Here is a 27,337-nt window from a genome sequence, read left to right on the forward strand (position 1 = left end):
CCCCTGATGTAGCCAATCCCCCAAGAGCTTACAGGGCTCTTCTTACAGAGCCTACTATAAGCTCCAGGATTGGCTACATCAGGGGCGTGTGGCCTAATATGCAAAAGGAGTTCCTGTTCCAAAAAAAGCCCTGCCCACCCCAATGTTGAAATTCTGGTCAGCAGCCTACTTACTTGGAGGATCCCAGTCGATGCTTCCTGAGGGATTTTTCTTTGCAGCCAAATTGGATTTTTAAAAATACTATTAAATACTTGATTCTGTGGAGGTTGCACTCCAGAGCCACTCTCCTGTTATTTAGAGCCAGTTTGGTGAAGTGTGCGGACTCTTCTCTGGGAGAACCGGGTTCGATTCCCCACTCCTCCAATTGCAGCTGCTGGAATAGGTCAGCCATAGCTCTGGCAGAGGTTGTCCTTGAAAGGGCAGCTGCTGTGAGAGCTCTCTCAGCCCCACCCACCTCACAGGGTGTCTGTTGTGGGGGGAGAAGATTTAGGAGATTGTAAGCCGCTCTGAGTCTCTGATTCAGAGAGAAGGGTGGGGTATAAAACTGCAGTCTTCTTCTTCTACTGTGGCATCTAATGACACCTTTACTGGTGGTCACCAAACGCCTTTAGAAATTGGGTGGGTCCTGGTGGGCTTTTGCCCAACAAGACTTCTGATTGGCCAGTGGAGATTTGATTGGCTGTTCAGATTTTTGCCATTGCTTTCCCCTGCAGAGTCTTTCTTGATGGTCGCTTTATGGTCTCCCATCCACATATCAACCATGCTTAGCTCCTGAGTTCTGATGAGAACTCAGGATTCAGTCTAGGTTAGCAGGGTTGCTACGGGTCAGAGACACCTTCATTTTAAAATAAAGGTTGACTTTATGTAAGAAGAAGATATTGAAGAAGAAGATATTGGATTTATATCCCGCCCTCCACTCCGAAGAGTCTCAGAGCGGCTCACAATCTCCTTTCCCTTCCTCCCCCACAACAGACACCCTGTGAGGTAGATGAAGATATTGGATTTATATCCCGCCCTCTACTCTGAAGAGTCTCAGAGCGGCTCACAATCTCCTTTCCCTTCCTCCCCCCAACAACAGACAACCTGTGAGGTAGATGAAGATATTGGATTTATATCCCGCCCTCCACTCCGAAGAGTCTCAGAGCGGCTCACAATCTCCTTTCCCTTCCTCCCCCACAACAGACACCCTGTGAGGTAGATGAAGATATTGGATTTATATCCCGCCCTCCACTCCGAAGAGTCTCAGAGCGGCTCACAATCTCATTTATCTTCCTCCCCCACAACAGACACCCTGTGAGGTAGATGAAGATATTGGATTTATATCCCGCCCTCTACTCTGAAGAGTTTCAGAGCGGCTCACAATCTCCTTTACATTCCTCCCCCACAACAGACACCCTGTGAGGTAGATGAAGATATTGGATTTATATCCCGCCCTCCACTCCGAAGAGTCTCAGAGTGGCTCACAATCTCCTTTACCTTCCTCCCCCACAACAGACACCCTGTGAGGTAGATGAAGATATTGGATTTATATCCCGCCCTCCACTCCGAAGTCTCAGAGTGGCTCACAATCTCCTTTACCTTCCTCCCCCACAACAGACACCCTGTGAGGTAGATGAAGATATTGGATTTATATCCCACCTTCCACTCTGAAGAGTCTCAGAGCGGCTCACAATCTCATTTATCTTCCTCCCCCACAACAGACACCCTGTGAGGTAGATGAAGATATTGGATTTATATCCCGCCCTCTACTCTGAAGAGTTTCAGAGCGGCTCACAATCTCCTTTACATTCCTCCCCCACAACAGACACCCTGTGAGGTAGATGAAGATATTGGATTTATATCCCGCCCTCCACTCCGAAGAGTCTCAGAGTGGCTCACAATCTCCTTTACCTTCCTCCCCCACAACAGACACCCTGTGAGGTAGATGAAGATATTGGATTTATATCCCGCCCTCCACTCCGAAGTCTCAGAGTGGCTCACAATCTCCTTTACCTCCCCCCCCCCCACAACAGACACCCTGTGAGGTAGATGAAGATATTGGATTTATATCCGCCCTCCACTCCGAAGAGTCTCAGAGCGGCTCACAATCTCCTTTACCTCCCCCCCCCCCACAACAGACACCCTGTGAGGTAGATGAAGATATTGGATTTATATCCCGCCCTCCACTCCGAAGAGTCTCAGAGCGGCTCACAATCTCCTTCACCTTCCTCCCCCACAACAGACACCCTGTGAGGTAGATGAAGATATTGGATTTATATCCCGCCCTCCACTCCGAAGAGTCTCAGAGCGGCTCACAATCTCCTTCACCTTCCTCCCCCACAACAGACACCCTGTGAGGTAGATGAAGATATTGGATTTATATCCCGCCCTCCACTCCGAAGAGTCTCAGAGCGGCTCACAATCTCCTTCACCTTCTCCCCCACAACAGACACCCTGTGAGGTAGATGAAGATATTGGATTTATATCCCGCCCTCCACTCCGAAGAGTCTCAGAGCGGCTCACAATCTCCTTTCCCTTCCCCCCCCCCCACAACAGACACCCTGTGAGGTAGATGAAGATACTGGATTTATATCCCGCCCTCCACTCCGAAGAGTCTCAGAGCGGCTCACAATCTCCTTTACCTTCCTCCCCCACAACAGACACCCTGTGAGGTAGATGAAGATATTGGATTTATATCCTGCCCTCCACTCCCAAGAGTCTCAGTGCGGCTCACAATCTCCTTTCCCTCCCCCCCCCACAACAGACACCCTGTGAAGTAGATGGAGATATTGGATTTATATCCCGCCCTCCACTCCGAAGAGTCTCAGAGCGGCTCACAATCTCCTTTCCCTTCCTCCCCCACCACAGACACCCTGTGAGGTGGGTGGGGCTGGAGAGGGCTCTCACAGCAGCTGCCCTTTCAAGGACAACCTCTGCCAGAGCTATGGCTGACCCAAGGCCATTCCAGCAGGTGCAAGTGGAGGAGTGGGGAATCAAACCCGGTTCTCCCAGATAAGAGTCCGCACACTTAACCACTACACCAAACTGGCTCTCTCCAAAATATTGCCTTTACGCAGGGTTTTTTGTAGAAAAAGCCCACCAGGAACTCTTTGCATATTAGGCCACACCCCTAACAACACTATTGTTTCACACGGGTTCTTTTGTAGAAAAGGCCAGCCAGATCTAATTTGCATATTAGGCCACACCCCCTGACAAAGCCAGCTGGGACTGCATTCCTGCTCAAAAAAAGCCCTGCCTTCATGTGAAGCTAGAAATAGCGCCCCGTGGCACAGAGTGGTAAAGCTGCAGTACTGCAGTCAAACTCTGCTCACGACCTGATTTCTATTCTGGCAGAAGCTGGGTTCAGGTAGCCGGCTTGAGGTTGACTCAGCCTTCCATCCTTCCGAGGTCGGTTAGCTAAGTACCCAGCTTTTCTGGGGGGAAAGAGCAGATGACTGGGGAAGGCAATGGAAAACCACCCCGTAAAAAGTCTGCCGTGAAAACGGCGTGATGCGATAGCACCCCAGAGTCGGAAATGACTGGTGCTTGCACAGGGGTTACCTTTTTTAAAGCTAGAAGCAAAACAAAGTAAACAGCCTATCAAACAAAGAAATATGGATAACTTTTTTTCAAAACAATAAGTCTTTTATTGTCTTTATCCTTCTTGAGAATAAAACAGGTTAACTTGTTTGGATTCCAAGACCCTCCCAAAAACGTATTTTAAAATTTGCTTTGGAAAACAAATCCCTTTTGTGAAACCAGAGTACTGTGCAAAAGATATCCCATAAAAGTCTGAGAATGAATCTTTAAATTGATTTTTCTCAGGGTTATTTCCCTTTTTTAATGTCTTCCATTGCATTTAGGAAGCTAAAGAGCAATATATGGTCAAAAATAGAGAGGGGAGTAGTAGTATGATACAATTCTGTAGAGCAGACCAAGTCGTGGGCCATTTTTGCTGCGTAACTGAAATGATGCAAGGAAAAAAATATCGAATGGAAGCGGAGATCTGATGAGGAAGCCAAGAAAGACATGCACGCACTGAGAGTCACGTGGCTACGGAGGAGCCCAATGGCATTCACTTATCTGCGGAGAACAGACTGCAAACACGCATTGGCTTTTTGTAAGAATTTGCTTTAAATTCAGTGCACTGAATGCTCATTGGCTGCATAACACCACGACCATGGGCCCGACCACAGTGCAAATCGAATGGGCGTGCAAACAGCCTAGCTTTGTGTACGTAAGGACCGGGCCAGACAACTGACATACCACAAACTGGGCATCACTGAGTGCTCAACTCTAAAATGGTTACTAGAGAGCCAGCGTTAGTACAAACTGCAGTTTAAACGCGGCTGGTTCCCTTCTGAGAACAGATAAATACAATGAAATGCGGTATGCCCGACTGCTCAACATAGGGTTGCCAAGTCCCCTGCAGCCTCCAGCGGGGGACTGTTTGCGCATGGCATGATGAAGTTACTCGCAGTGACATTACACCGGTGACATTGTGTGCCAGCTGCTCTAGCAGCTTCTGGGAAAACTCTATGGTTTTCCTGGACGCTCTAGCAGTTTGGGAGGGAAAACTCTATGGTACATAGAGTTTCCCCTCCCAAATTGCTGGAGCATCTCGGAAAACCATAGAGTTTCCCTGGAAGCTCCTAGAGCGGCCAGCGCCCAACGTTGCGATGTCACTGTGACGATATCGGGGGATGGTTGGGAACCTCCGGGGTGGGGGAATCCCGGCCTGGCCTGGAAACCTTTCAGCCCCAGCTCAATGCCTCGAAACTGGGATTCAACTTTAATGGAGAGCACAGTGGTTGAAGAAATAGGATATTCCTCCACTTGCCCCAGCATTGATTCTACAGTTCTGAAAGTAGGGTGTAGATCTGTGAGACATTAAGAGAGAGAAGCAAACTTAGGGATCCACTCTCTTTCTCTCACTCACACACACACACACGTACACATCATATCTATCCTCCACAAGAGGCAGTGTTGTCTTTAGGAGGGCCTTGGGCTGCAAAATTCAGGTTTTGGCCACGATGAACTGGAGAATGCCGTTGACCACATCCAGCGTCTCGTCCTTCTCCAACACAACATCGTAGGCCTCAATGTACTTTTCTCGCCGTTCCTCTACCTGCACAAAGGGAGAATAGGAAAAGCTTACCAGGCAGGTCTTAAAGAGCACATTCAACCTGAAGACGACGACGACATTGGATTTATATTCCGCCCTCCACTCCGAAGAGTCTCAGAGCGGCTCACAATCTCCTTTCCCTTCCTCCCCCACAACAGACACCCTGTGAGGTAGATGAAGATGTTGGATTTATATCCCACCCTCCACTCCGAAGAGTCTCAGAGCGGCTCACAATCTCCTTTACCTTCCCCCCCCCACAACAGACACCCTGTGAGGTAGATGAAGATATTGGATTTATATCCCGCCCTCCACTCCGAAGAGTCTCAGAGCGGCTCACAATCTCCTTTATCTTCCTCCCCCACAACAAACATCCTGTGAGGTAGATGAAGATATTGGATTTATATCCTGTCCTCCACTCAGAAGAGTCTCAGAGCGGCTCACAATCTCCTTTCCTTCCCCGCCCCCCACAACAGACATCCTGTGAGGTGAGTGGGGCTGAGAGGGCTCTCCCAGAAGCTGCCCTTTCAAGGACAACCTCTGTGATAACTATGGCTGACCCAAGGCCATTCCAGCAGGTGCAAGTGGAGGAGTGGGGAATCAAACCCGGTTCTCCCAGATAAGAGTCCGCACACTTAACCACTACACCAAACTGGGCTAACTTCACTGCATTGGCTAACTCCTATAAACCGCTGTGGCCCTTGGAGAGGAGTGTTCCGTGGAATCCTGCCGTTCCTTAGAAGCTTATCAGGATAACGAGAAGCTCAGTTATCCTTGGACAGGTTTATCAAGGTGTCTTCTATTCGGGCTGGCTGCCCAGGAAATTTCAACTCTCTCCTTGAATCTGATGGAAACGGCTCTGACTCAAAAGTTTCTGCTATAAGAAATTACCCTGTTAGGCTCTAAGGCGGGTCCCCAGCATGGTGCTCATCAATACCACAGGAGCTGCCAATACCTTTCCTGGTGTTCATCCAGCGTTTATAGAACGTGGGCAGAGCCAGATGGAGCTTTTGCTCAGCAAGGCTTCTGATTGGTCACTGGAGGTTTGTTGGGCTGTACAATTTTTGTTTAAAAAAACAGCTTTGGCAGCAGCTGCCCACCTCCTCCCCCCTGCAGCACAAGGATCCTCACTGTGTGAAAGAAGGTAAGCTGCAGTGGCCATTTTGTGTTTGGCTCTGCCTCCATTGGCAGCCCCGTGGCGCAGAGCGGTCAAGCTGCAGTACTGCAGTCGGAGCCCTCTGCTCACGAACTGAGTTTGATCCTGGCGGAGGCTGGTTCAGGTAGCCGGCTCCAGGTCGACTCAGCCTTCCATCCTTCCGAGGTCGGTAAAAGGAGTCCCCAGCTTGCTGAGGGGAAAGCGTAGAGGACTGGGGAAGGCAATGGCAAACCACCCCGTAAAAAATCTGCCGTGAAAGCAGCGTCACCCTAGGGTCAGAAACGACTGGTGCTTGCACAGGGGACCTTTCCTTTTCCTGTTGGCAGCCATTTTGTGGCTGCACCCCCCACAAACACACACATTTTGTCAGAATTCAACAACAACAACACATTTTATTTATATCCCGCCCTCCCCGCCGGAGCAGGCTCAGGGCGGCTCACAACAAAATTCATTGAATTATACATTGAGTTAAAATACATTAGGTTATAATTAACAATATAAACCAATTCAAAAGGTGCCTGCAGGCTCAGAAAGGCTGGGGCCCTCTGCTCTAAGGTGCCCCAGGAATCTTGTTTCAGTCAACTCACCTTGTCATTCAGGAAGCCGACTCGGAGGATATTCTCCACGTCAGCAACCCCATCGCCCATGCTGAGGTCACCCATGGAGTCCCCGAGAAGTAAGATGTTGGTCCTCGAGCAGAGCTGCTGGAAATACTCCGTGTTCTCCAACACGGTGTTGTTCTTGTTGTAGGTGTGAATCAAGGGCTCTTTGAAACCCCTCAGGACTCCCTGTGCAGGGGCGACAGAGGAAAATCTTGGGGGACGATTGCCTCCAGGAGTGAAATTCCAGCAGGAGCTCCTTTGCATATTAGGCCACGACACCCTAATGTAGCCAACCGTGCAAGAGCTTACAAAAAAGAGCCCTGGAAGCTCTTGGGAGGATTGGCTACAGCAGGGGTGTGTGGCCTAATATGCAAAGGAGCTCCTGCTAGAATTCCACCCCTGATTACATCTATTTCTGTGCCATGGGTTAGTAAGTGCAGAAACAAAAGCTGCTCACGACAGAGACTCATCACTGTCAAGATTGAACCGAGTAGCAAAGCAGAGGAATTTCTGCTGCTGGCTCACTATATCTGCTTGCATCACCAAACACTGGAGATCGTCAAGAAGAAGAAGACGACTGCAGATTTATACCCCGCCCTTCTCTCTGAATCAGAGTCTCAGAGCCGCTTACAATCTCCTATATCTTCTCCCCCCACAACAGACACCCTGTGAAGTGGGGGCAGATTTATACCCCGCTCTTCTCTCTGAATCAGAGACTCAGAGCGGCTCACAATCGCCTATATCTTCTCCCCCCACAACAGACACCCTGTGAAGTGGGGGCAGATTTATACCCCGCTCTTCTCTCTGAATCAGAGACTCAGAGCGGCTCACAATCGCCTATATCTTCTCCCCCCACAACAGACACCCTGTGAGGTGGGGGCAGATTTATACCCCGTCCTTCTCTCTGAATCAGAGACTAAGAGTGGCTCACAATCTCCTATATCTTCTCCCCCCACAACAGACACCCTGTGAGGTGGGGGCAGATTTATACCGCGTCCTTCTCTCTGAATCAGAGACTAAGAGTGGCTCACAATCTCCTATATCTTCTCCCCCCACAACAGACACCCTGTGAGGTGGGGGCAGATTTATACCCCGTCCTTCTCTCTGAATCAGAGACTCAGAGCGGCTTACAATCTCCTATATCTTCTCCCCTCACAACAGACACCCTGTGAGGTGGGGGCAGATTTATACCCCGTCCTTCTCTCTGAATCAGAGACTCAGAGTGGCTCACAATCTCCTATATCTTCTCACCCCACAACAGACACCCTGTGAGGTGGGGGCAGATTTATACCCCGTCCTTCTCTCTGAATCAGAGACTCAGAGTGGCTTACAATCTCCTATATCTTCTCCCCTCACAACAGACACCCTGTGAGATGGGGGCAGATTTATACCCCGCCCTTCTGTCTGAATCAGAGACTCAGAGCGGCTCACAATCTCCTATATCTTCTCCCCCCACAACAGACACCCTGTGAGGTGGGTGGGGCTGAGAGGGCTCTTACAGCAGCTGCCCTTTCAAGGAGAACTCTTAGGAGAACTCTGGCTAACCCAAGGCCATTCTCGCAGCTGCAAGTGGAGGAGTGGGGAATCAAACCCGGTTCTCCCAGATAAGAGTCCACACACTTAACCAATATAACAAACTGGCTCTCAGTTTGTAAGAAGAGCCCTGTCATCTCGTTGAGGATTGGCTACATCAGGGGTGTAGTTTAATATGCAAAGGAGTTCCTGCTACAAAAAATGGTCCTGGATGGGAGACCACCAGGGAAGTCCAGGATCACTACACATGGGCAGGCAAGGGCAAACCATCTCTGAACATCTCTTGCCTTGAAAACCTCATGGAGGCACCGTAAGTCAGCTGTGACTTGTCCACAGTAACAACAAAACATCTCTGATTTGAAGAGTTGCCACTTCCAGCAATGCTCTAAACCATTTCACCTAAATGCCCGATGAGCTGCTGGGGACAAGAGAGGGTCAGAACTCCCCGCCAATCTCTCTTAAAGTGCCCCCCCAGGAGCTGCCAGGGAGGACTGGCAAAGAGCCAGGCTCAACTCACTTGGTCATCAAAGTCCATGTAGTTGGAGACCACGTGAACGTTGGGATGGAACACACCCGCCTGGCGGATGATCTCCTCCAGCACGTCACCCACACCGGCAGAGAAGATGAACAGGGGAACCCGGCTCTGGTACAGCTGATTGAAGAAAACGCTGACCCCATCTCTGAAAGAAAGGAAAAGAAGGAATGCAATGCTGGACAGGAACGCACCAGGGCTGACTCTAGAGCAGGGGTGGCCAAACTGTGGCTCGGGAACCACATGTGGCTCTTTCACACATATTGTGTGGCTCTTGACGCTCCTACTGCCCCGTCCGCCAGCTTGAAGAAGGCATTTGTCTCTTTAAATCTCTTCTCCAAGCCAAGCCAGCCAGTGGCTTGGAAAATCCATTTAAAGTTAAAGTTGCTTTCTTTCCACCACTCATTCCTCTCCCCATCTATTTTCCTTCCTTCCCTCCCTCCCTCCTTCCTTCCCTCCCTCTTTCCTTCCTTCCCTCCCTCCCTGTCTTGCGGCTCTCAAACGTCTAACATTCATGTCTTGCGGCTCTCAAACTTATCTGATGTTTATTCTGCGTGGCTCTTACATTAAGCGAGTTTGGCTACCCCTGCTCTAGAAGGTGGTGTGTGTCTCGAGGAGAGGGTTTGGATGCCATGCTGGAAATGCGGCACCTCTACCTCAAAAAACAGGCCCCCCCTGCCCCAAGAGCCCCAGATACCCATGGATCAATTCTCTATTATACTCTGTGGGAATTGGTCTCCATAAGGAATAAAGGAGTGCCCAACAGACATTTTCCTCCCCCCCCCCCACTTTCTGATGACCCTGAAGTGGGAGGAGGGCCTCCAAAGCGGGGGATCCCCTGCCCCCACCCGGGGATTGGCAAACCTACCCCTGGCCCCACGTCACTGCTTGCCAAGGCTGACCAAATTCTGTACAAATTTAAAATGTCTGCATTCGATAGAAAGCATTTCTGCATAAAATAAGCAAACTTGCATAAGCAGGACTGGTTATTTATTTTCGGTGTAGAGTGGAGTATTTTTAGCATAGAATGGATAAGTTGAGAAGGATTTGTGCAAAAAAAGAATAGTAAAGGTAAAGGCAGTCCCCTGTGCAAGCACCAGTTGTTTCCGACTCTGGGGTGACGTTGCTTTCACAATGTTTTCACGGCAGACTTTTTACGGGGTGGTTTGCTATTGCCTTCCCCAGTCATCTACACTTTCCCCCCAGCAAGTTGAGGACTCGTTTTACCAACTTCAAAAGGATGGAAGGCTGAGTCAACCTTGAGCTGGCTACCTGAACCCAGCTTCCGCGGGGATCGAACTCCGGTTGTGAGCAGAGCTTAGGACTGCAGTACTTCACCTTTACCACTCTGCGCCACAGGGCAAGAAAGAATAACCTCACAAAAAGCAGCTTGCCCCCTCTGCTGTTCTACCTGAGCATGACGTCCGACTCTTTCACCATCTGAGCGATGTCGCTTTTCAGAATCTTCTGCTGAGACAAGAGATTGTGGGCCTTTGTCCACCTGGAAGAAATCCCCGTCGGCCACAAGGTTAAAAGAACATAAAAAATTGTTTTGTTTTGTGTTCGTTCATAGAAACATCAGTTTCTACAAAGCCCACAATAATGCAGTCATTTAAAAAAGAACAGCATCAAGATATTATGTATATTTGATTTTTGTCAGGCGGCAGACGAAAGGCACAGAGCTGACAGTTTTACCACGGCGGTTTTCTGAGGGAAAGGAAAAGAGGTTTGTCGTAGGCTGGCTCCTATTTCACCTGAAGCTGGAAAACACCAGTTAACGGAAACACGGGAAACCAGAGCTATGCTGTAATGACAATCACTGTGTGAGCCGTAATAACTAGATTAATAAATACTTTTAAACCAACAGTGACTATATATATATATATTGTCTATAACATTATGAAATGTTGCTTTATAAATACATTTCACTATGTTTGCAAAGCAAATTATGGAATAAGAAGCATACTTTACTTTTGAACTCTTTCATCACATAATGTTCCTAAATGTAACTTGCTTCACCCAAGGAATAAAGGGAAATGTATCGACAAAGTATGCAAACTATTTAACCCCTCAGTAGCTAACCCATTTCAGTTGGGGCTAGGCTTCCCAATCCCTACAGCATATACAAGGTTTCTTACAAAATCCACAAAAGCTCCACACGTTCCTTTCAATTGGCAATTATTATAAAATATTCTCAGTTTTGGCACCAAAAACATTGTCCATTCCGCAGAGTAAATTGCCCCAGCACAATGGACAGTCGATCCGGGCTCTTTTTCTAGCAGGAGCTCCTCTGCATATTCGGCCACGCCCCCCTGATGTAGCCAATCCTCCAAGAGCTTAGAGGGTTCTTAGTACAGGGTCCAGAGATAGAATTCTAGCAGGGGTTCCTTTGCATATTAGGCCACACACCCCTGATGGAGCCAATCCTCCAAGAGCTTACAGGGCTCTTAGTACAGGGTCCAGAGATAGAATTCTAGCAGGGGTTCCTTTGCATATTAGGCCACACACCCCTGATGTAGCCAATCCCCCAAGAGCTTACAGGGCTCTTAGTACAGGGTCCAGAGATAGAATTCTAGCAGGGGTTCCTTTGCATATTAGGCCACACACCCCTGATGGAGCCAATCCTCCAAGAGATTACAGGGCTCTTAGTACAGGGTCCAGAGATAGAATTCTAGCAGGGGTTCCTTTGCATATTAGGCCACACACCCCTGATAGAGCCAATTCCCCAAGAGCTTACAGGGCTCTTAGTACAGGGTCCAGAGATAGAATTCTAGCAGGGGTTCCTTTGCATATTCGGCCACGCCCCCCTGATGTAGCCAATCCTCCAAGAGCTTAGAGGGTTCTTAGTACAGGGCCTACTATAAGCTCCCAGAGGATTGGCTACATCAGGGGGGCGTGGCCTAATACGCAGAGGAGCTCCTGCTAGAAAAAGAGCCCGGACCGACTGCCCATTGTGTCGAGGCAATTTGCTCCACAGAATGGACAATATTTTTGGTGCCAAAACTGAGAGTATTTTATAATAACTGCCAATTGGAAGGAATGTGTGGAGCTTTTCTGAATTTTGTAAGAAACCTTGTATGTACTGTATATGTTGACTGGGGTAGTATAATGTTATAGACAAAAAAGATATATATAGTCACTGTTGGTTTAAAAGTATTTATTAATTCGTAGTTATTGTGGCTCATACAGTGATGGTCATTACAGCGTAGCTCTGGTTTCTCGTGTTTCCTTTAATTGGTGTTTTCCAGCTTCAGGTAAAATTGTAACCAGTCTATGACAAGCTCTTTTCCTTTCCCTCCTTTCTAGCTTCGGCTAGAGAAAGCCTTCCAGCACACTAAGGGTACCCACACGGGCTCTCAGATATTAAAAAGCGGTCATCCCAGGACAATAAATATTTGCTGGATCTTTTGTACACATTCATGTTCCACCTCCCAGGCGTCTGTCCAAAGGTCTCTGACATGCTGGACTGACTGTACAAACGCAGTTGCGTAACTTCAGCAGTTTCCTCCCTCCCCAGTCAAGGCAGCTGAAACCTTGACTACCAGAAATATACTTTGGCTCTGAGTCACGCTTCACTCTCAAACCTGAAAGAACATACTTTCAAATCAGCCACTTTCAGGGAAGCTCACCGATGTGCTCCTGAATGAGTTCCTGTTATGGGCATCCTCCTCTCACAACAGACAATTCCACTGAATCTCACGACAGACAATTCCACTGAATCTTGGAAATGTGAACACTCCAATCTCACCCAATACAGAAATACACCCCTAATTACTCACAGTGGAGGTTGGCCGGAAGAAGACAAGGCCAGAGCAGTTTTTCAGTCAGAGATACAACAGCTAGGGTGCTGCCTGGCTGGTCTTTTGGACTCACAAGAGGTTCTCCTGCCAGCATTTTTTGTGCAGAGTGCTAGAGTGCTTTGGCACAGAGTTTGGGAAAGATTTGGCTGACGTCTCAACTGTGCACCCAGCAATCCTCAATCCGTGATAGCTGACCCTTTAGTGCAGGGGCGCTGAACTCATTTGTTACAAGGGCCAGATCTGATATAAATGAGACCTTGTTGGGCCAGGCCATGTCAGGTTGGGCCGGGCCATGTGTGTACCTATTTAAGACTAGGGAGCAGAAATATAACTTTATAAAGGACACTGACAAAATTTTTTTTTTAAAAAAAACAACAACCTTAAAGCATGCTTAAAAGGTTGGCATTCGTTGGTCTTAAAGGTGCTTTCTTTGTATTTCTCCCATGGGATCCAGGGAACTAGGCAAAGGAAGCTCTGGCTCTTTCCTTCTTTCCCCAGGAGGGGGAGGAGCCTCAGCCAATAGAAAGAAGAGAGGCTTGGCTCGGTAGCTCTGCTGCGCAATTGAGAGAGCCTGGAAAAACAAGCTATTCCTCCCTCTCTTCTTCTCCAAGGGAGGAGCCTCTGCCAATGGAGAAAACAGAGGCTTTGCTCTGTAGCTCCTGTGTGATTGAGCAAGCCCTGCAAAGCAAGCTGTGATGCAGAAGGAAGCAAGAGAGAGGGAGAAGGAAGCAAATGACAGCCAGTTGCCCGGGGGCCTGATAGGAGCTCTCTGGGGGCCTGATTTGGCCCCTGGGCTGCATGTTCGACACCCCCGCTTTAGTGGCACACTCACTGAGATCAGACCAGTTCTAGTGTGCTCCAATCCTCCTCCAGCCCCCGGTAGTCACAGAGTTCCTGTAATGGAAAAGACTCCCTCCCCTCCTTCCCAATAAACGGAGTCACCTCCTCGAACATAAATACTCACCATTCTACCATGTGGGGCAGCTTATCCTCCACAGTCCGGTAGGGGTCGATTTCAATCGGATAGTAATAGTGGAGCAGATCTTTTAGCTGGAATATTTGCCAGGACAAACAAAAAGCAAAGGGGGAATCCAGCTTCAATAAGAAGAAAAAAGGCTGCACACTTTCACAGAGAGGATTGGACCAGCCGGCTGCTTCCATCCTTATGGGTTTCTGGCTCAAGCTATCCTGCTAGTATAGAGTGCTCCCATCATTTATGGGCCTGTGGGCACATTTTGAATTCTGACACAATGTTAAGGGTGCCAATCCCCAGGTGGGGGCAGGGGATCCCCTGGTTTGGAGGCCCTCCCCCCATTTCAGGATCATCAGAAAGCGGGGGGGGGGGAATGTCTGCTGGACGCTCCATTATTCCTTATGGAGACTGATTCTCATAGGGTTTAATGGAGAATTGAACTGTGAGTATCTGGGGCTCTGGAGGGGGCTGTTTTTTGAGGTAGAAGCACCTAATTTGCAGCATAGCATCCGATGCCTCTCCTCAAAACACACCCTCCAAGTTTCAAAAAGAATGGACCAGGGGGTCTAATTCTATGAGCCCCCAAAGAAGATGCCCCTAGAACCAGAAGCAGCCACAAAACGGCTGCCCAAACATACCTTCAGTCACATAGCGCGGATTCTTATGATGTGATGGCAGCTATTGCTGAAGCAATGAAGCAATGCACAGCAAATCAAATTTCCAGCAACCAATCAGAACCTAGGCTAGACAAACCTGGCCACACCCACTGTCTAAAAAATGCTTGGTGGGCACCAGAAATTGTGTTAGTGGGCACCGTGGCACTCATGATTTCCAATGGAGGAACGACATTTAAAAGGTGTGCGGTCCCTTTAAATGTGATGGCCAGAACTCCCTTTGGAGTTCAAGTATGCTTGTCCCAACCTTGCTCCTGGCTCCACCCCCAAAGTCTCCAAATATTTCTTGAATTGGACCCGGCAACCCTACACAATGTGGTGGGCACAGCCTAGTGTTGCCAGGTCCTCTTGCCAGAAATTTGGAGGGCGTTCCAGGGGAGGGGTTTCCCCCGCCAGCCATCCTCACCTACAGTGGAGAGGAGTTTCCAAAGCCGGGGAATCCCTGCTGGGACCTGGGAGTTGACAACAACCCTAATTCATCCACAAAATGGCTGCCACAGGAACCAAAACCAGCCACAAAATGGCTGCCACAGGAACCAGAACCAGCCACAAAATGGGTGCCACAGGAACCAGAACCAGCCACAAAATGGCTGCCACACGAACCAGAACCAGCCACAAAATGGCTGCCCCAACATACCTTCAGTCACAAAATGGCTGCCCCAACATAATGCCCCAACATACCTTCAGTCACAAAATGACTGCCCCAACAGTCACAAAATGGCTGCCCCAAAATGGCTGCCCTTCAGTGCAGATTCTTATGCTCTGATGGCAGCTGTTGCCGAAGAAACATTTTTAGAAAACCTGCACAGCACAGCAAATTTCCAGAAACCAATCAGAACCCAGGCTAGACAAACGCCCCACCTGGCCACGACCACTGCCTAAAAATGCTTGGCGGGCACCAGAAATTGTGTTAGTTGGCACCGTGGCACTCATGTTGAGGAACCTTGCACTATTGTCTCCACTAACCAGTATGTGGGGATGGGGGACGGGGACAACTGTAAAGCACTTGTGCCTGCAAGGGGGGGTTCACAGAAAGCGGAAGGAAAAGTTCTGCATTGTGAAACTTTGCCTCAATTTCACCAGCAATGGACCTCTCTAATGCTAAGGCTGGCAGTGTTCTTACTATTTTCCCCAAAGACCAAAGTGACACATATTCCACTTTTCCTCACTCACTTCGACAGTCCTTTCCTCCACTCAGCTGTTTACTAGCGAGCACATTTTAGACCTAGTTTGAAACTGGTGTGCCTGCCTTCCAGGAACTCTGGGATTGTAATTTTCGTAAGGGCATGAAATTTTTTTATTTATTTATTAAATCATCTTTAGCGCTTTCTCTCCATTGTGGCTCAGTGGTAAAGGAGCTGCTCGGCACGCAAAAGATCCCAGGTTCAATCCCGGGTGTTTGCAGTTAAAAAGTACCAGATAGCAAGTGATGCGAATGACCTTTGCCCGAGACCCTGGAGAGCTGCTGCCTGTCTGAGCAGACAAGACTGAACCAAGGGTCTGATCGGGGCTTTTTTGTAGCAGGAACTCCTTTGCCTATTAGGCCACACACCCACGTCCGGCTCACCCACTAAGCAAACTAGGCAGTTGCCTAGGGCGCTGAGAGTGGGCGTTGAATTGGGATCCCCCCTCAGTGCCCAAGATAACCGCCAAGTTTGCCTCTCTCCCCCCGCCACCACCGCCATTGCCAACTCCCACCCTTCTGCCGCACTGCCCTGCCCCCCTCCCCTCCGAAGCTTGCTGCGACGAGGCTGGGCCCTACCCAGCTTCGAGGCAGCCGCACGTTTTTTGAAACCACTGCTGAAGGAGGCTTCGCTCCCCCACTTCCGGTTCCAGAAAGGAGGGGGGAGAAGTCTCCTCCAGCGCTGGCTTCAAAAAACGTGCGGCTGCTAGGGTTGCCAATCCCCAGGTGGGGGCAGGGGATCCCCCGGTTTGGAGGCCCTCCCCCCGCTTCAGGGTCATCAGAAAGCGGGGGGAGGGGAGGAAGGGAAATATCTGCTGGGAACTTTATTATTCCCTATGGAGATGTATTCCCATAGGAAATAATGGAGAATGGATCCGCTGGTATCTCGGGCTCTGGGGGGAGCTGTCTTTTGAGGTAGAGGCCCCAAATTTGCAGCGTAGCATCTGGTGCCTCTCCCCAAAATACCCTCCAAGTTTCAAAAAGATTGGACACGGGGGGCCAATTCTATGTGCCCCAAAAGAAGGTGCCCCTATCCTTCATCATTTCCAATGGAAGGAAGGCATTTAAAAAGTGTTCAGTCCCTTGAAATGTGATGGCCAGAACTCCCTTTGGAGTTCAATTATGCTTGTCACACCCTTGTTCCTGGCTCCGCCCCCAATGTCTCCTGGCTCCACCCCCAAAGTCCCCAGATATTTCTTGAATTGGACTTGGCAACCCTAGCGGCTGCCACGAAGCTGGTAGGGCCCAGCCTCGTCGTGGTGAGCTTCAGGGGGGAGGGGGTGCGCGTAACGGAGTGCGGTGCAGCAGAGGGAGGGTGTGAGGCGGTGTGGGGGGGGCGCTAGGCAAGGAGCCTGCCTGGGGCACCATGCGCCCTAGGGCCGGCACTGCACACACTCCTGATGTAGCCAATCCTCCTGGAGCTTACAATAGGCCCTGTACGAAGAGCCCTGTAAACTCTTGGAGGATTGGCTACATCAGGGGTGTGTGGCCTGATATTCAAAGGAGCTCCTGCTATAACAAAAGTCCTGAGTTTGATTCAGTATAAGGCAGCTTCATGGGTTCATCTTTTGGTTCATGTAACGCACCCACCCACTTTACAGGCAGTATCCTGTGTCCCTTCTTTGTGAAGGGTGTGTCTCTTCACAAAACTACAATCCGCAGGGCTCTTTGCAACAGTGGGGAGGGGAAGCTGACCGCTTGATGTATTCAATATATAGGTATATAAAACCCAAGATAGAATAGAAACACCTACCTTTTTCTTGCCTTCTTCACTGATGACCCGGCTGTTATCTATAATATCTGGGGAGTTAAAAAACCAAAATTTCATTTTGGAGTCCAACTCATTCCCATCCCCCGAGAGGACAATTTCTAGTTTAGACATTCTTTGGAAGTGCATGGAATTTCCAAGGGGGACAGTGTGATTCTGTGCAAGCCCCAAACATGGTATTTTGGAACAGAACATAATTTTTTTTTTAAAGAATAAAATAACACAGGCTACTGAGCTTAGGGCAAATTAAAATCAGGGTGGGGCACAGGATAGACTTCTGTCTGTTGCCTAACGGATACAAAGAAAAAGAAGAATTTATACCCCGCCCTATACTCTGAATCTCAGAGGGGCTCATAATCTCCTTTACCTTCCTTCCCCACAACAAACACCATGTGAGGTGAGCGGAGCTGAGAGAGCTCTCCCAGAAGCTGCCCTTTCAAGGACAACTATAGGTGAGGCTGAGAGAGCTCTCCCAGAAGCTAACCTTTCAAGGACAACTCTGCAAGAGCTATGGATGATCCAAGGCCATTCCAGCAGCTGCAAGTGGAGGAGTGGGGAATGAAACCTGGTTCTCCCAGGTAAGAGTCTGAGCACTTAACCACTACACCAAACAGACCTCAGGAAGGAGCACCTCCTCCATGGGTATGCCCATCTTTCTGCAGCAGCCAGAGTCATTTCCAAAGATTTCCACTGCCAGGCTGCTTCTGACACACACCATTTGCTTAATGCTGACAGTGGTGCTGTAATAACACAGCCTCCCCCCCCCCCCATTAAAGAGCCAGTTTGGTGTAGTAATTAAGTGCGTGAACTCTTCTCTGGGGGAACCAAGTTTGATTCCCCACTCCTCCACTTGCACCTGCTGGAATGGCCTTGGGTCAGCCAGAGCTCTCTTATCTGGGAGAACCGGGTTTGATTCCCCACTCCTCCACTTGCACCTGCTGGAATGGCCTTGGGTCAGCCAGAGCTCTCTTATCTGGGAGAACCGAGTTTGATTCCCCACTCCTCCACTTGCACCTGCTAGAATGGCCTTGGGTCAGCCAGAGCTCTCTTATCTAGGAGAACCGGGTTTGATTCCTCACTCCTCCACTTGCACCTGCTGGCATGGCCTTGGGTCAGCCAGAGCTCTCTGATCTGGGAGAACCGGGTTGGATTCCCCACTCCTCCACTTGCACCTGCTGGAATGGCCTTGGGTCAGCCATAGCTCTCTTATCTGGGAGAACCGGGTTTGATTCCCCACTCCTCCACTTGCACCTGCTGGAATGGCCTTGGGTCAGCCATAGCTCTCTTATATGGGAGAACCGGGTTTGATTCCCCACTCCTCCACTTGCACCTGCTGGAATGGCCTTGGGTCAGCCATAGCTCTCTTATCTGGGAGAACCGGGTTTGATTCCCCACTCCTCCACTTGCACCTGCTGGAATGGCCTTGGGTCAGCCATAGCTCTCTTATCTGGGAGAACTGGGTTTGATTCCCCACTCCTCCACTTGCAGCTGCTGGAATGGCCTTGGGTCAGCCATAGCTCTCTTATCGGGGAGAACCGGGTTGGATTCCCCACTCCTCCACTTGCAGCTGCTGGAATGGCCTTGGGTCAGCCAGAGCTCTCTTATCTGGGAGAACCGAGTTTGATTCCCCACTCCTCCACTTGCACCTGCTAGAATGGCCTTGGGTCAGCCAGAGCTCTCTTATCTGGGAGAACCGGGTTTGATTCCCCACTCCTCCACTTGCACCTGCTGGAATGGCCTTGGGTCAGCCAGAGCTCCCTTATCTGGGAGAACCGGGTTTGATTCCCCACTCCTCCACTTGCACCTGCTGGAATGGCCTTGGGTCAGCCATAGCTCTCTTATCTGGGAGAACCGGGTTTGATTCCCCACTCCTCCGCTTGCAGCTGCTGGAATGGCCTTGGGTCAGCCATAGCTCTCTTATCGGGGAGAACCGGGTTGGATTCCCCACTCCTCCACTTGCACCTGCTGGAATGGCCTTGGGTCAGCCATAGCTCTCTTATCTGGGAGAACCGGGTTTGATTCCCCACTCCTCCACTTGCAGCTGCTGGAATGGCCTTGGGTCAGCCATAGCTCTCTTATCGGGGAGAACCGGGTTGGATTCCCCACTCCTCCACTTGCAGCTGCTGGAATGGCCTTGGGTCAGCCAGAGCTCTCTTATCTGGGAGAACCGAGTTTGATTCCCCACTCCTCCACTTGCACCTGCTAGAATGGCCTTGGGTCAGCCAGAGCTCTCTTATCTGGGAGAACCGGGTTTGATTCCCCACTCCTCCACTTGCACCTGCTGGAATGGCCTTGGGTCAGCCAGAGCTCCCTTATCTGGGAGAACCGGGTTTGATTCCCCACTCCTCCACTTGCACCTGCTGGAATGGCCTTGGGTCAGGTATAGCTCTCTTATCTGGGAGAACCGGGTTTGATTCCCCACTCCTCCGCTTGCAGCTGCTGGAATGGCCTTGGGTCAGCCATAGCTCTCTTATCGGGGAGAACCGGGTTGGATTCCCCACTCCTCCACTTGCAGCTGCTGGAATGGCCTGGGGTCAACCTTAGCTATCATAGGAGTTGTCCTTGAAAGGGCAGCTGTTGCAAGAGCTCTCTCAGCCCCACCCACCTCACAGGGTGTCTGTTGTGGGGGGGGGGGAGGTAAAGGAGATTGTGACTACTCTGAGGCTCTGAGATTCAGAGTATAGGGCGGGATATAAATCCAGTATCAGAATTATCATCATAAAACTGCCGGCATAATAATGCCTTTATACAAGTTCCTGGCACAGACTGACTGGGAGTACAACATACGGTCCTGGTTGCTGCATCTCTTAAAGAGCTGGGAAAGGCCCAGAAACCATCAACCGAAATGATTTATGGGGTCAGAGCACTTGCCCTACAAAGCGAAGCACCTGGGGCTTTTCCCCTTAGACAAAGAAGGAGCCTGAAGGGTGACAGGACAGAGGCCAGTAAAATTATGCAGGAGGGAGGGGAAAGTAGGGGCAGAGAAACTTCACTCCCTCTTCTGGAAGGCTGGCACTCAGAGGTCACCCTGTGAAAGACGCTGGCAGGACACTAAAGGCAAGCAAAAGGAAGTCAACGGATAGTTGACTTGCGGAACACACAGCCATGACTATATTGGGGGCCACTGGCTTAGATTTATTCTAAGGGATGGTGGTAGACTAAGTTACAGAGGGCAGGTATATTGCTGGCAATGAAACATGAGAGCTGACCTGGATCTTTGGGAGCAGAGCCAGAACGTCTCTAATTCTTAGCAGCTGGGGAGCATTCAGAAAGGGAGGCAAGAAGGAGAAGGCGGCAAGAAGAAGAAGACTGCAGATTTATACCCCGCCCTTCTGTCTGAATCACTCAAAGCGGTTTACAATCTCCTGTATCTTCTCCCCTCACAACAGACACCCTGTGAGGTGGGGACAGATTTATACCCCGCCCTTCTCTCTGAATCAGAGACTCAGAGCGGCTTACAATCTCCTATATCTTCTCCCCCCACAACAGACATCCTATGAAGTGGGTGGAGCTGAGAGGGTTCTCACAGCAGCTGCCCTTTCAAGGACAACTTCTGCCAGAGCTATGGCTGACCCAAGGCCATTCCAGCAGGTGCAAGTGGAGGAGTGGGGAATCAAACCTGGTTCTCCCAGATAAGAGTCCGCACACTTAACCACACTTAAGCCTGTGAGATGCTGAGTTAAGGACACAAGAGTAGCCAGGCTCAATCAGACCAGTGATTCATCTAGTCCAGCCTGCTGTTGCCAACAGAGGTTGCTGAGATGCCACAGATCTTAGATGGACCAGAGGGCTGAACCAGTCCGGCTACTGTTATGTTTTTATGGAGCACAGTCATCATGAAGAAGCTTTCTACTGATCTCACAGGGACATGTGGGTTTTAGCTCCTCTTCTTAATCACAGTTCCAGAGCAGCTCTTTAGAAGAAACACAAATGCTTGGGTGACGGGCAAGAAGTCGTGAAAGAAGCACACACAAAAATAACTGAACAAAGTTTGAATCCAGTGGCCCCTTTAGATAGCCAGTTGGGTGTAATGGTTAAGTGCACTGGACTCTTATCTGGGAGAACCGGGTCTGATTCCCCACTCTGCCACTTGCAGTTGCTGGAATGGCCTTGAGTCAGTCATAGCTTTCATAGGAGTTGTCCTTGAAAAGGCAACTGCTGTGAGAGCCCTCTCAGCTCCACCCACCGCACAGGGTGTCTGTTGTGTGTGTGTGTGTGGGGGGGAGGTAAAGGAGATTGTGACCGCTCTGAGACTCTGAGATTCAGAGTATAGGAGAGGATATAAATCTAATATCATCATCATCTTCTTTAATGCCAACACAGTTTAATTCAAAGTATCAGCTTTTGCATGCAAGCACATTTCTTCAGACATCTGAAGTGCGCTTACACATGAAAGCTGATAGCTTGAATTAAACTTTGTTGGTCTTACAGGTGCCACTGAACTCAGACTTTGTTCTACCCAAAAACAACAGTAATAGTCAGGGCTTTTTTGGTAGAAAAAAGCCCAGCAGGAACTCATGTGCATATTAGGCCACACCCCCTGATGGCACCATTGTTACACATGGGGCTTTTCTGTAGAGGAAGCCCAGCAGGAACTCATTTGCATATTAGGCCACACCCCCTGATGGCACCATTGTTACACATGGGGCTTTTCTGTAGAAAAAGCCCAGCAGGAACTCATTTGCATATTAGGCCACACCCCCTGATGGCACCATTGTTTCACATGGGGCTTTTCTGTAGAAAAAGCCCAGCAGGAACTCATGTGCATATTAGGCCACACCCCCCTGATGGCACCATTGTTTCACATAGGGCTTTTCTGTAGAAAAAGCCCAGCAAAAATTCATTTGCATATTAGGCCACACACCCTGACGCCAAGCCAGCCAGAACTGCGTTCCTGTGTATTCCTGTCCCCCCCAAAAGCCCTGGCAATAGTTACAAGAGGGAGTTGCTGACACGAAACCTGGTTAGTGTATAGGAGGGAAATGGGAGAGAAATGAAGATCAGCGGAGGAGAAGGTGTTTCCAAAGAAGGGAAAGGAGTCCAGCTGGGAACCGGGAAGAAGCAGAAACTGGAATGCAGACTCACTGTGAGAGGTGGGGCAGCGCTGTCCGTTGAACCCAAACCGAGTTAGAGTCATGTCAAAATCAGAAATGACCTGGAGGCATTTTGGAAGAAAACAAAAAGGACCTACCATTTAAAAAACGGTGTCTTAAAGATTTGGGATCTTTTGATCCTGGACAAACTCACTCTTCTGCTCAAAATTCCTGATAGTTCAGTTTAGTTTATTCGATTTATATCCCGCCCTCCCCGCTGAAGCGGACTCAGGGAGGCTCACAACACACAATAAAGTCACAATAAAAAAATTAAGTTAAACATTAAATTGAAACAGTGAAAACAATTTAAACAATTTGCCGGTAATTTTCATTTAGTTGCAGATGGTATTCAGTGTTCTTAAACATCCATTTAGATCTAATATCTCAGCAGTTTCAGTTAAAGGTTAGTTGAAATAATATTGTCTTGCAGGTCTTGCGTAACTCGGCAAGGTCCCACAAGGCTCTGGCCTCCTCAGGCAGTTGGTTCCGCCAGAGAGGGGTGGCAATCGAGAAGGCCCTGGCCTCCTCGGGCAGTTGGTTCCGCCAGAGAGGGGTGGCAATCGAGAAGGCTCTGGCCTCCTCGGGCAGTTGGTTCCGCCAGAGAGGGGTGGCAATCGAGAAGGCTCTGGCCTCCTCGGGCAGCTGGTTCCGCCAGAGAGGGGTGGCAATCGAGAAGGCTCTGGCCTCCTCGGGCAGCTGGTTCCGCCAGAGAGGGGTGGCAATCGAGAAGGCTCTGGCCTCCTCGGGCAGCTGGTTCCGCCAGAGAGGGGTGGCAATCGAGAAGGCTCTGGCCTCCTCGGGCAGTTGGTTCCGCCAGAGAGGGGTGGCAATCGAGAAGGCTCTGGCCTCCTCGGGCAGCTGGTTCCGCCAGAGAGGGGTGGCAATCGAGAAGGCTCTGGCCTCCTCGGGCAGTTGGTTCCGCCAGAGAGGGGTGGCAATCGAGAAGGCTCTGGCCTCCTCAGGCAGTTGGTTCCACCAATGTGGGGGGGGGGCAGGGATTTAGAAGGCTCTTTCTCTGGTTGTTTTCAGTCTTGCCTCCCTCGGCCTGGGGAGCGATAGTAAGCTTTGCGTTCCAGATCTAAGTACCCTCTGGGGAACATATGGGGAGAGACGGTAGGCAAGTCCTTGACCATATAGGGCTTTAATGGTAAAAACCTGATAGTCCACCTTACACAGCTAACTTCCCAGATGTTGAATTCATTGGAAAATGGCATAGCAAATCTACCCAAGATTTGAGAATGATTTATTGTAGTCAAACTTTAAATACTTTAAATAATTTATTTGTTCAAAAATTGACATTCCCGCATAATTGCTCGCCAATCGAATTATGCCCATCCGTGTAACAGAGGTTGTTAATCTTATTACTTGCTCTCTGTTTATCACTGAATCGCTATCTTAGCCATGTATTTCCGTATGTGCCAGTCATTTCTATTAATAGCAATGATTTCTATTAATAAGAAAAGCGGTCATAAATAATCAGTATTTTTTTAAAAAGAGAGAAGAAATTAGCTGAAAGAGAGAAAGAGGGATCGGGCAGCTTCCTGACTTGATTGGGAGGTTTGGTGCCCGTGTATTTTATTTATTCTGTGCATCATGGGGTTGGACTAGATGACCCCAGAGGCGCCTCCCAACTCTAGAGTTCTATGATCTATCTTGGCTCTCTTGAGGGTCAGCAGGCAGCTCCCACCTCATCTCACACCCTGGTACCAACTAGATCCAAGCTCTGTTCACCCATCATTGTCTGCTGCACCAATGTCACTCCCCCCACCCCGGGCTTCTTTTGTAGCAGGAATCCTTTGCATTTTAGGCCACTCCCCCTGATGTAGCCAATCCTTCTGGAGCTTACAGCAGGCCCTGTATGAAGAGCCCTGTAAGGAATTCTAGCAGGACCTCCTTTGCATATTAGGCCACACCCCACTGATGTAGCCAATCCTCCAAGAGCTTGGAATTCTAGCAGGGGCTCCTTTGCATTTTAGGCCACTCCCCCTGATGTAGCCAATCCTTCTGGAGCTTACAGCAGGCCCTGTATGAAGAGCCCTGTAAGGAATTCTAGCAGGGCCTCCTTTGCCTATCAGGCCACACCCCCCTGATGTAGCCAATCCTCCAAGAGCTTGGAATTCTAGCAGGGGCTCCTTTGCATTTTAGGCCACTCCCTTTTAGGCCACTACCTCTTATGTAGCCAATCCTTCTGGAGCTTACAGCAGGCCCTGTATGAAGAGCCCTGTAAGCTCCAGGAGGATTGGCTGCATAAGAGGTGTGTGGCCTGAAACACAAAGGAGTTCCTGATACAAAGAAAGCTCTGGTGGAGAGGGACAGGAAGACAGACTGAACTGGGGACCAGGGGTTGAGTTCAGCAACCAAGAGAAATCCATTTGTGCCGAGTTCTAAACCAGGGGTGGCCAAACTGTGGCTCGGGAGCCACATGTGGCTCTTTCACACATATTGTGTGACTCTCGAAGCCACCACCTCCCCATTGGCCAGCTTGGAGAAGGCATTCGTCCCTTTAAATCACTTCTCCAAGTTGGGCCAGCCTGGTAGTTTGGAGAATGCATTTGAAGTTGCTTTCTTTCCACTTCTCTCTCCCCCTCATCTATTTCCCTTCCTTCCTTCTCTCAAACATCTGATGTTCATGTCTTGCAGCTCTCAAACATCTGACATTTATTGTGTGTGGCTTTTACATTAAGCAAGTTTGGCCACCCCCGTTCTAAATGGTCAAGCAGGCCAGACTGCAGACTCCACACCTTCCTATGATCTGGTGATGATCCCTAATATAGGCAGCCAGAGTGCGTCAAAATTTGCCTCCGGCCTACAGGAAAGACATCATTCCACCCTGCCCTTCTGTGATGCTAACATCTATTTATAGAAAGCAAACTAAAAAAACTGACTGACACGGGAATGCATAAAGACGCAAGAATGTACGTTCACCTGAAGTTGGTTGGCTCCCCCTTTTCTGAGCCTTGAGAGAACCTTTTTCACGTGTTCGGCATCTTTCATCCGGACAGTGGCTTTCTCCAGCTCAGGCACCTGAGGGGAGAGGGACATATAAGAAGGGTGATTCAGTGTTAGCCAGAAGAAGCGGAACAAAGTTTGAGTCCAGGGGCACTTTTAAAATCAACAAAGTTTAACTCAAGGTAGAAGCTTTCCGGCGCAAGTAGAAGAAGAAGATATTGGATTTATATCCCGCCCTCCACTCCGAAGAGTCTCAGAGGGGCCCCAATCTCCTTTACCTTCCCCCCCCACAACAGACACCCTGTGAGGTAGATGAAGATATTGGATTTATATCCCGCCCTCCACTCTGAAGAGTCTCAGAGCGGCTCACAATCTCCTTTCCCTTCCTCCCCACAACAGACACCCTGTGAGGTAGATGAAGATATTGGATTTATATCCCGCCCTCCACTCTGAAGAGTCTCAGAGCAGCTCACAATCTCCTTTCCCTTCCTCCCCACAACAGACACCCTGTGAGGTAGATGAAGATATTGGATTTATATCCCGCCCTCCACTCCCAAGAGTCTCAGAGCGGCTCACAATCTCCTTTACCTTCCTCCCCCACAACAGACACCCTGTGAGGTAGATGAAGATATTGGATTTATATCCCGCCCTCCACTCCCAAGAGTCTCAGAGCGGCTCACAATCTCCTTTACCTTCCTCCCCCACAACAGACACCCTGTGAGGTAGATGAAGATATTGGATTTATATCCCGCCCTCCACTCCGAAGAGTCTCAGAGCGGCTCACAATCTCCTTTACCTTCCTCCCCCACAACAGACACCCTGTGAGGTAGATGAAGATATTGGATTTATATCCCGCCCTCCACTCCGAAGAGTCTCAGAGCGGCTCACAATCTCCTTTCCCTTCCTCCTCCACAACAGACGCCCTGTGAGGTAGATGAAGATATTGGATTTATATCCCGCCCTCCACTCCGAAGAGTCTCAGAGCGGCTCACAATCTCCTTTCCCTTCCTCCCCCACAACAGACACCCTGTGAGGTAGATGAAGATATTGGATTTATATCCCACCCTCCACTCTGAAGAGTCTCAGAGTGGCTCACAATCTCCTTTCCCTTCCTCCCCCACAACAGACGCCCTGTGAGGTGGGTGGGGCTGGAGAGGGCTCTCCCAGCAGCTGCCCTTTAAAGGACAACCTCTGCCGGAGCTATGGCTGGCCCAAGGCCATTCCAGCAGGTGCAAGTGGAGAAGTGGGGAATCAAACCCGGTTCTCCCAGATAAGAGTCTGTGCACTTAACCACTACACCAAACTGGCTTTCTATACCTTTCTCTAGCTCTTAATAATGACATAAGAGACAGAAAACAAGCCACACAATACATGAGCAAGGGGACACATTGCCACTGGGAAAGCAGCCGTGAAATCTGGCTTCACAGGCCAGTGTGGCTGAGCGTATATGACCCTAATTATTTATTTTATTTATTGACTTAATTTGCATCCCATCTTTCTCCCCAGCAGGGACCCAAAGAGGCATACATCGTTCCCCTCCCCTCACCACAACCCTGTGAGGTGGGACAGGCTGAGAAAGTGTACGGCTTGCCCACAGTCGCCCAGCAAGCTTCTATGACATGAATGCGGATTCGGACCTGGGTCTCCCAGATACCAGTACGACAGTCTTAACTACTATGCCACACCAGCCTTCTGCCCTTGACGTTGGCGTTAAACCCCTCAGATGTTCTCCCCCAGACCCTCAGTCCTCTCCCCCCTCCCCAGTTCTTCTCATTTTTCTTGCCAGGTTGAACAGATCTCCCTGGATAAAGTAGGAGTCCAGTAGCACTAAGACCAACAAAGTTTTATTCAGAATGTAAGCTTTCGTATGCATGCAGACTTCTTCAGGCGAGGGGACAGAGTACAGTGGGCTGAAATATATGTGGTTGGTGGGTTAAGAGTGTTAGCTGATACAACGTTAGGATCGAATGGCA

The 27,337-nt window shown here is 49.6% G+C and overlaps 2 protein-coding genes across 3 annotated transcripts in view; both read right to left on the minus strand.

Annotated features, from left to right (window-relative positions):
* Positions 1-3,602: 3,602 nt before the first annotated feature.
* NT5C3B (5'-nucleotidase, cytosolic IIIB) lies at positions 3,603-25,463 on the minus strand. Its single transcript, XM_060256664.1, has 8 exons — positions 25,341-25,463; positions 22,408-22,477; positions 17,308-17,354; positions 13,689-13,774; positions 10,336-10,425; positions 8,910-9,072; positions 6,845-7,045; positions 3,603-5,107 (listed from the first exon to the last, which is right to left on the minus strand). Exons 1-8 carry the CDS (start codon positions 25,455-25,457, stop codon positions 4,997-4,999), a joined length of 885 nt encoding a protein of 294 aa, XP_060112647.1. The 5' UTR covers positions 25,458-25,463; the 3' UTR covers positions 3,603-4,996.
* ACLY (ATP citrate lyase) overlaps positions 6,532-27,337 on the minus strand; it is a 150,891-nt gene continuing 130,085 nt past the window's right edge. For both annotated transcript variants that reach the window (XR_009556255.1, XR_009556254.1), the window contains one exon: positions 6,532-6,542. The gene's annotated coding sequence lies outside the window, so the exon portion shown is untranslated. The remainder of the gene's footprint in view (positions 6,543-27,337) is intronic.

The sequence above is a fragment of the Heteronotia binoei genome, chromosome 15 (genome assembly GCF_032191835.1).
Source record: "Heteronotia binoei isolate CCM8104 ecotype False Entrance Well chromosome 15, APGP_CSIRO_Hbin_v1, whole genome shotgun sequence".
Classification (NCBI taxonomy): Eukaryota; Metazoa; Chordata; class Lepidosauria; order Squamata; family Gekkonidae; genus Heteronotia; species Heteronotia binoei.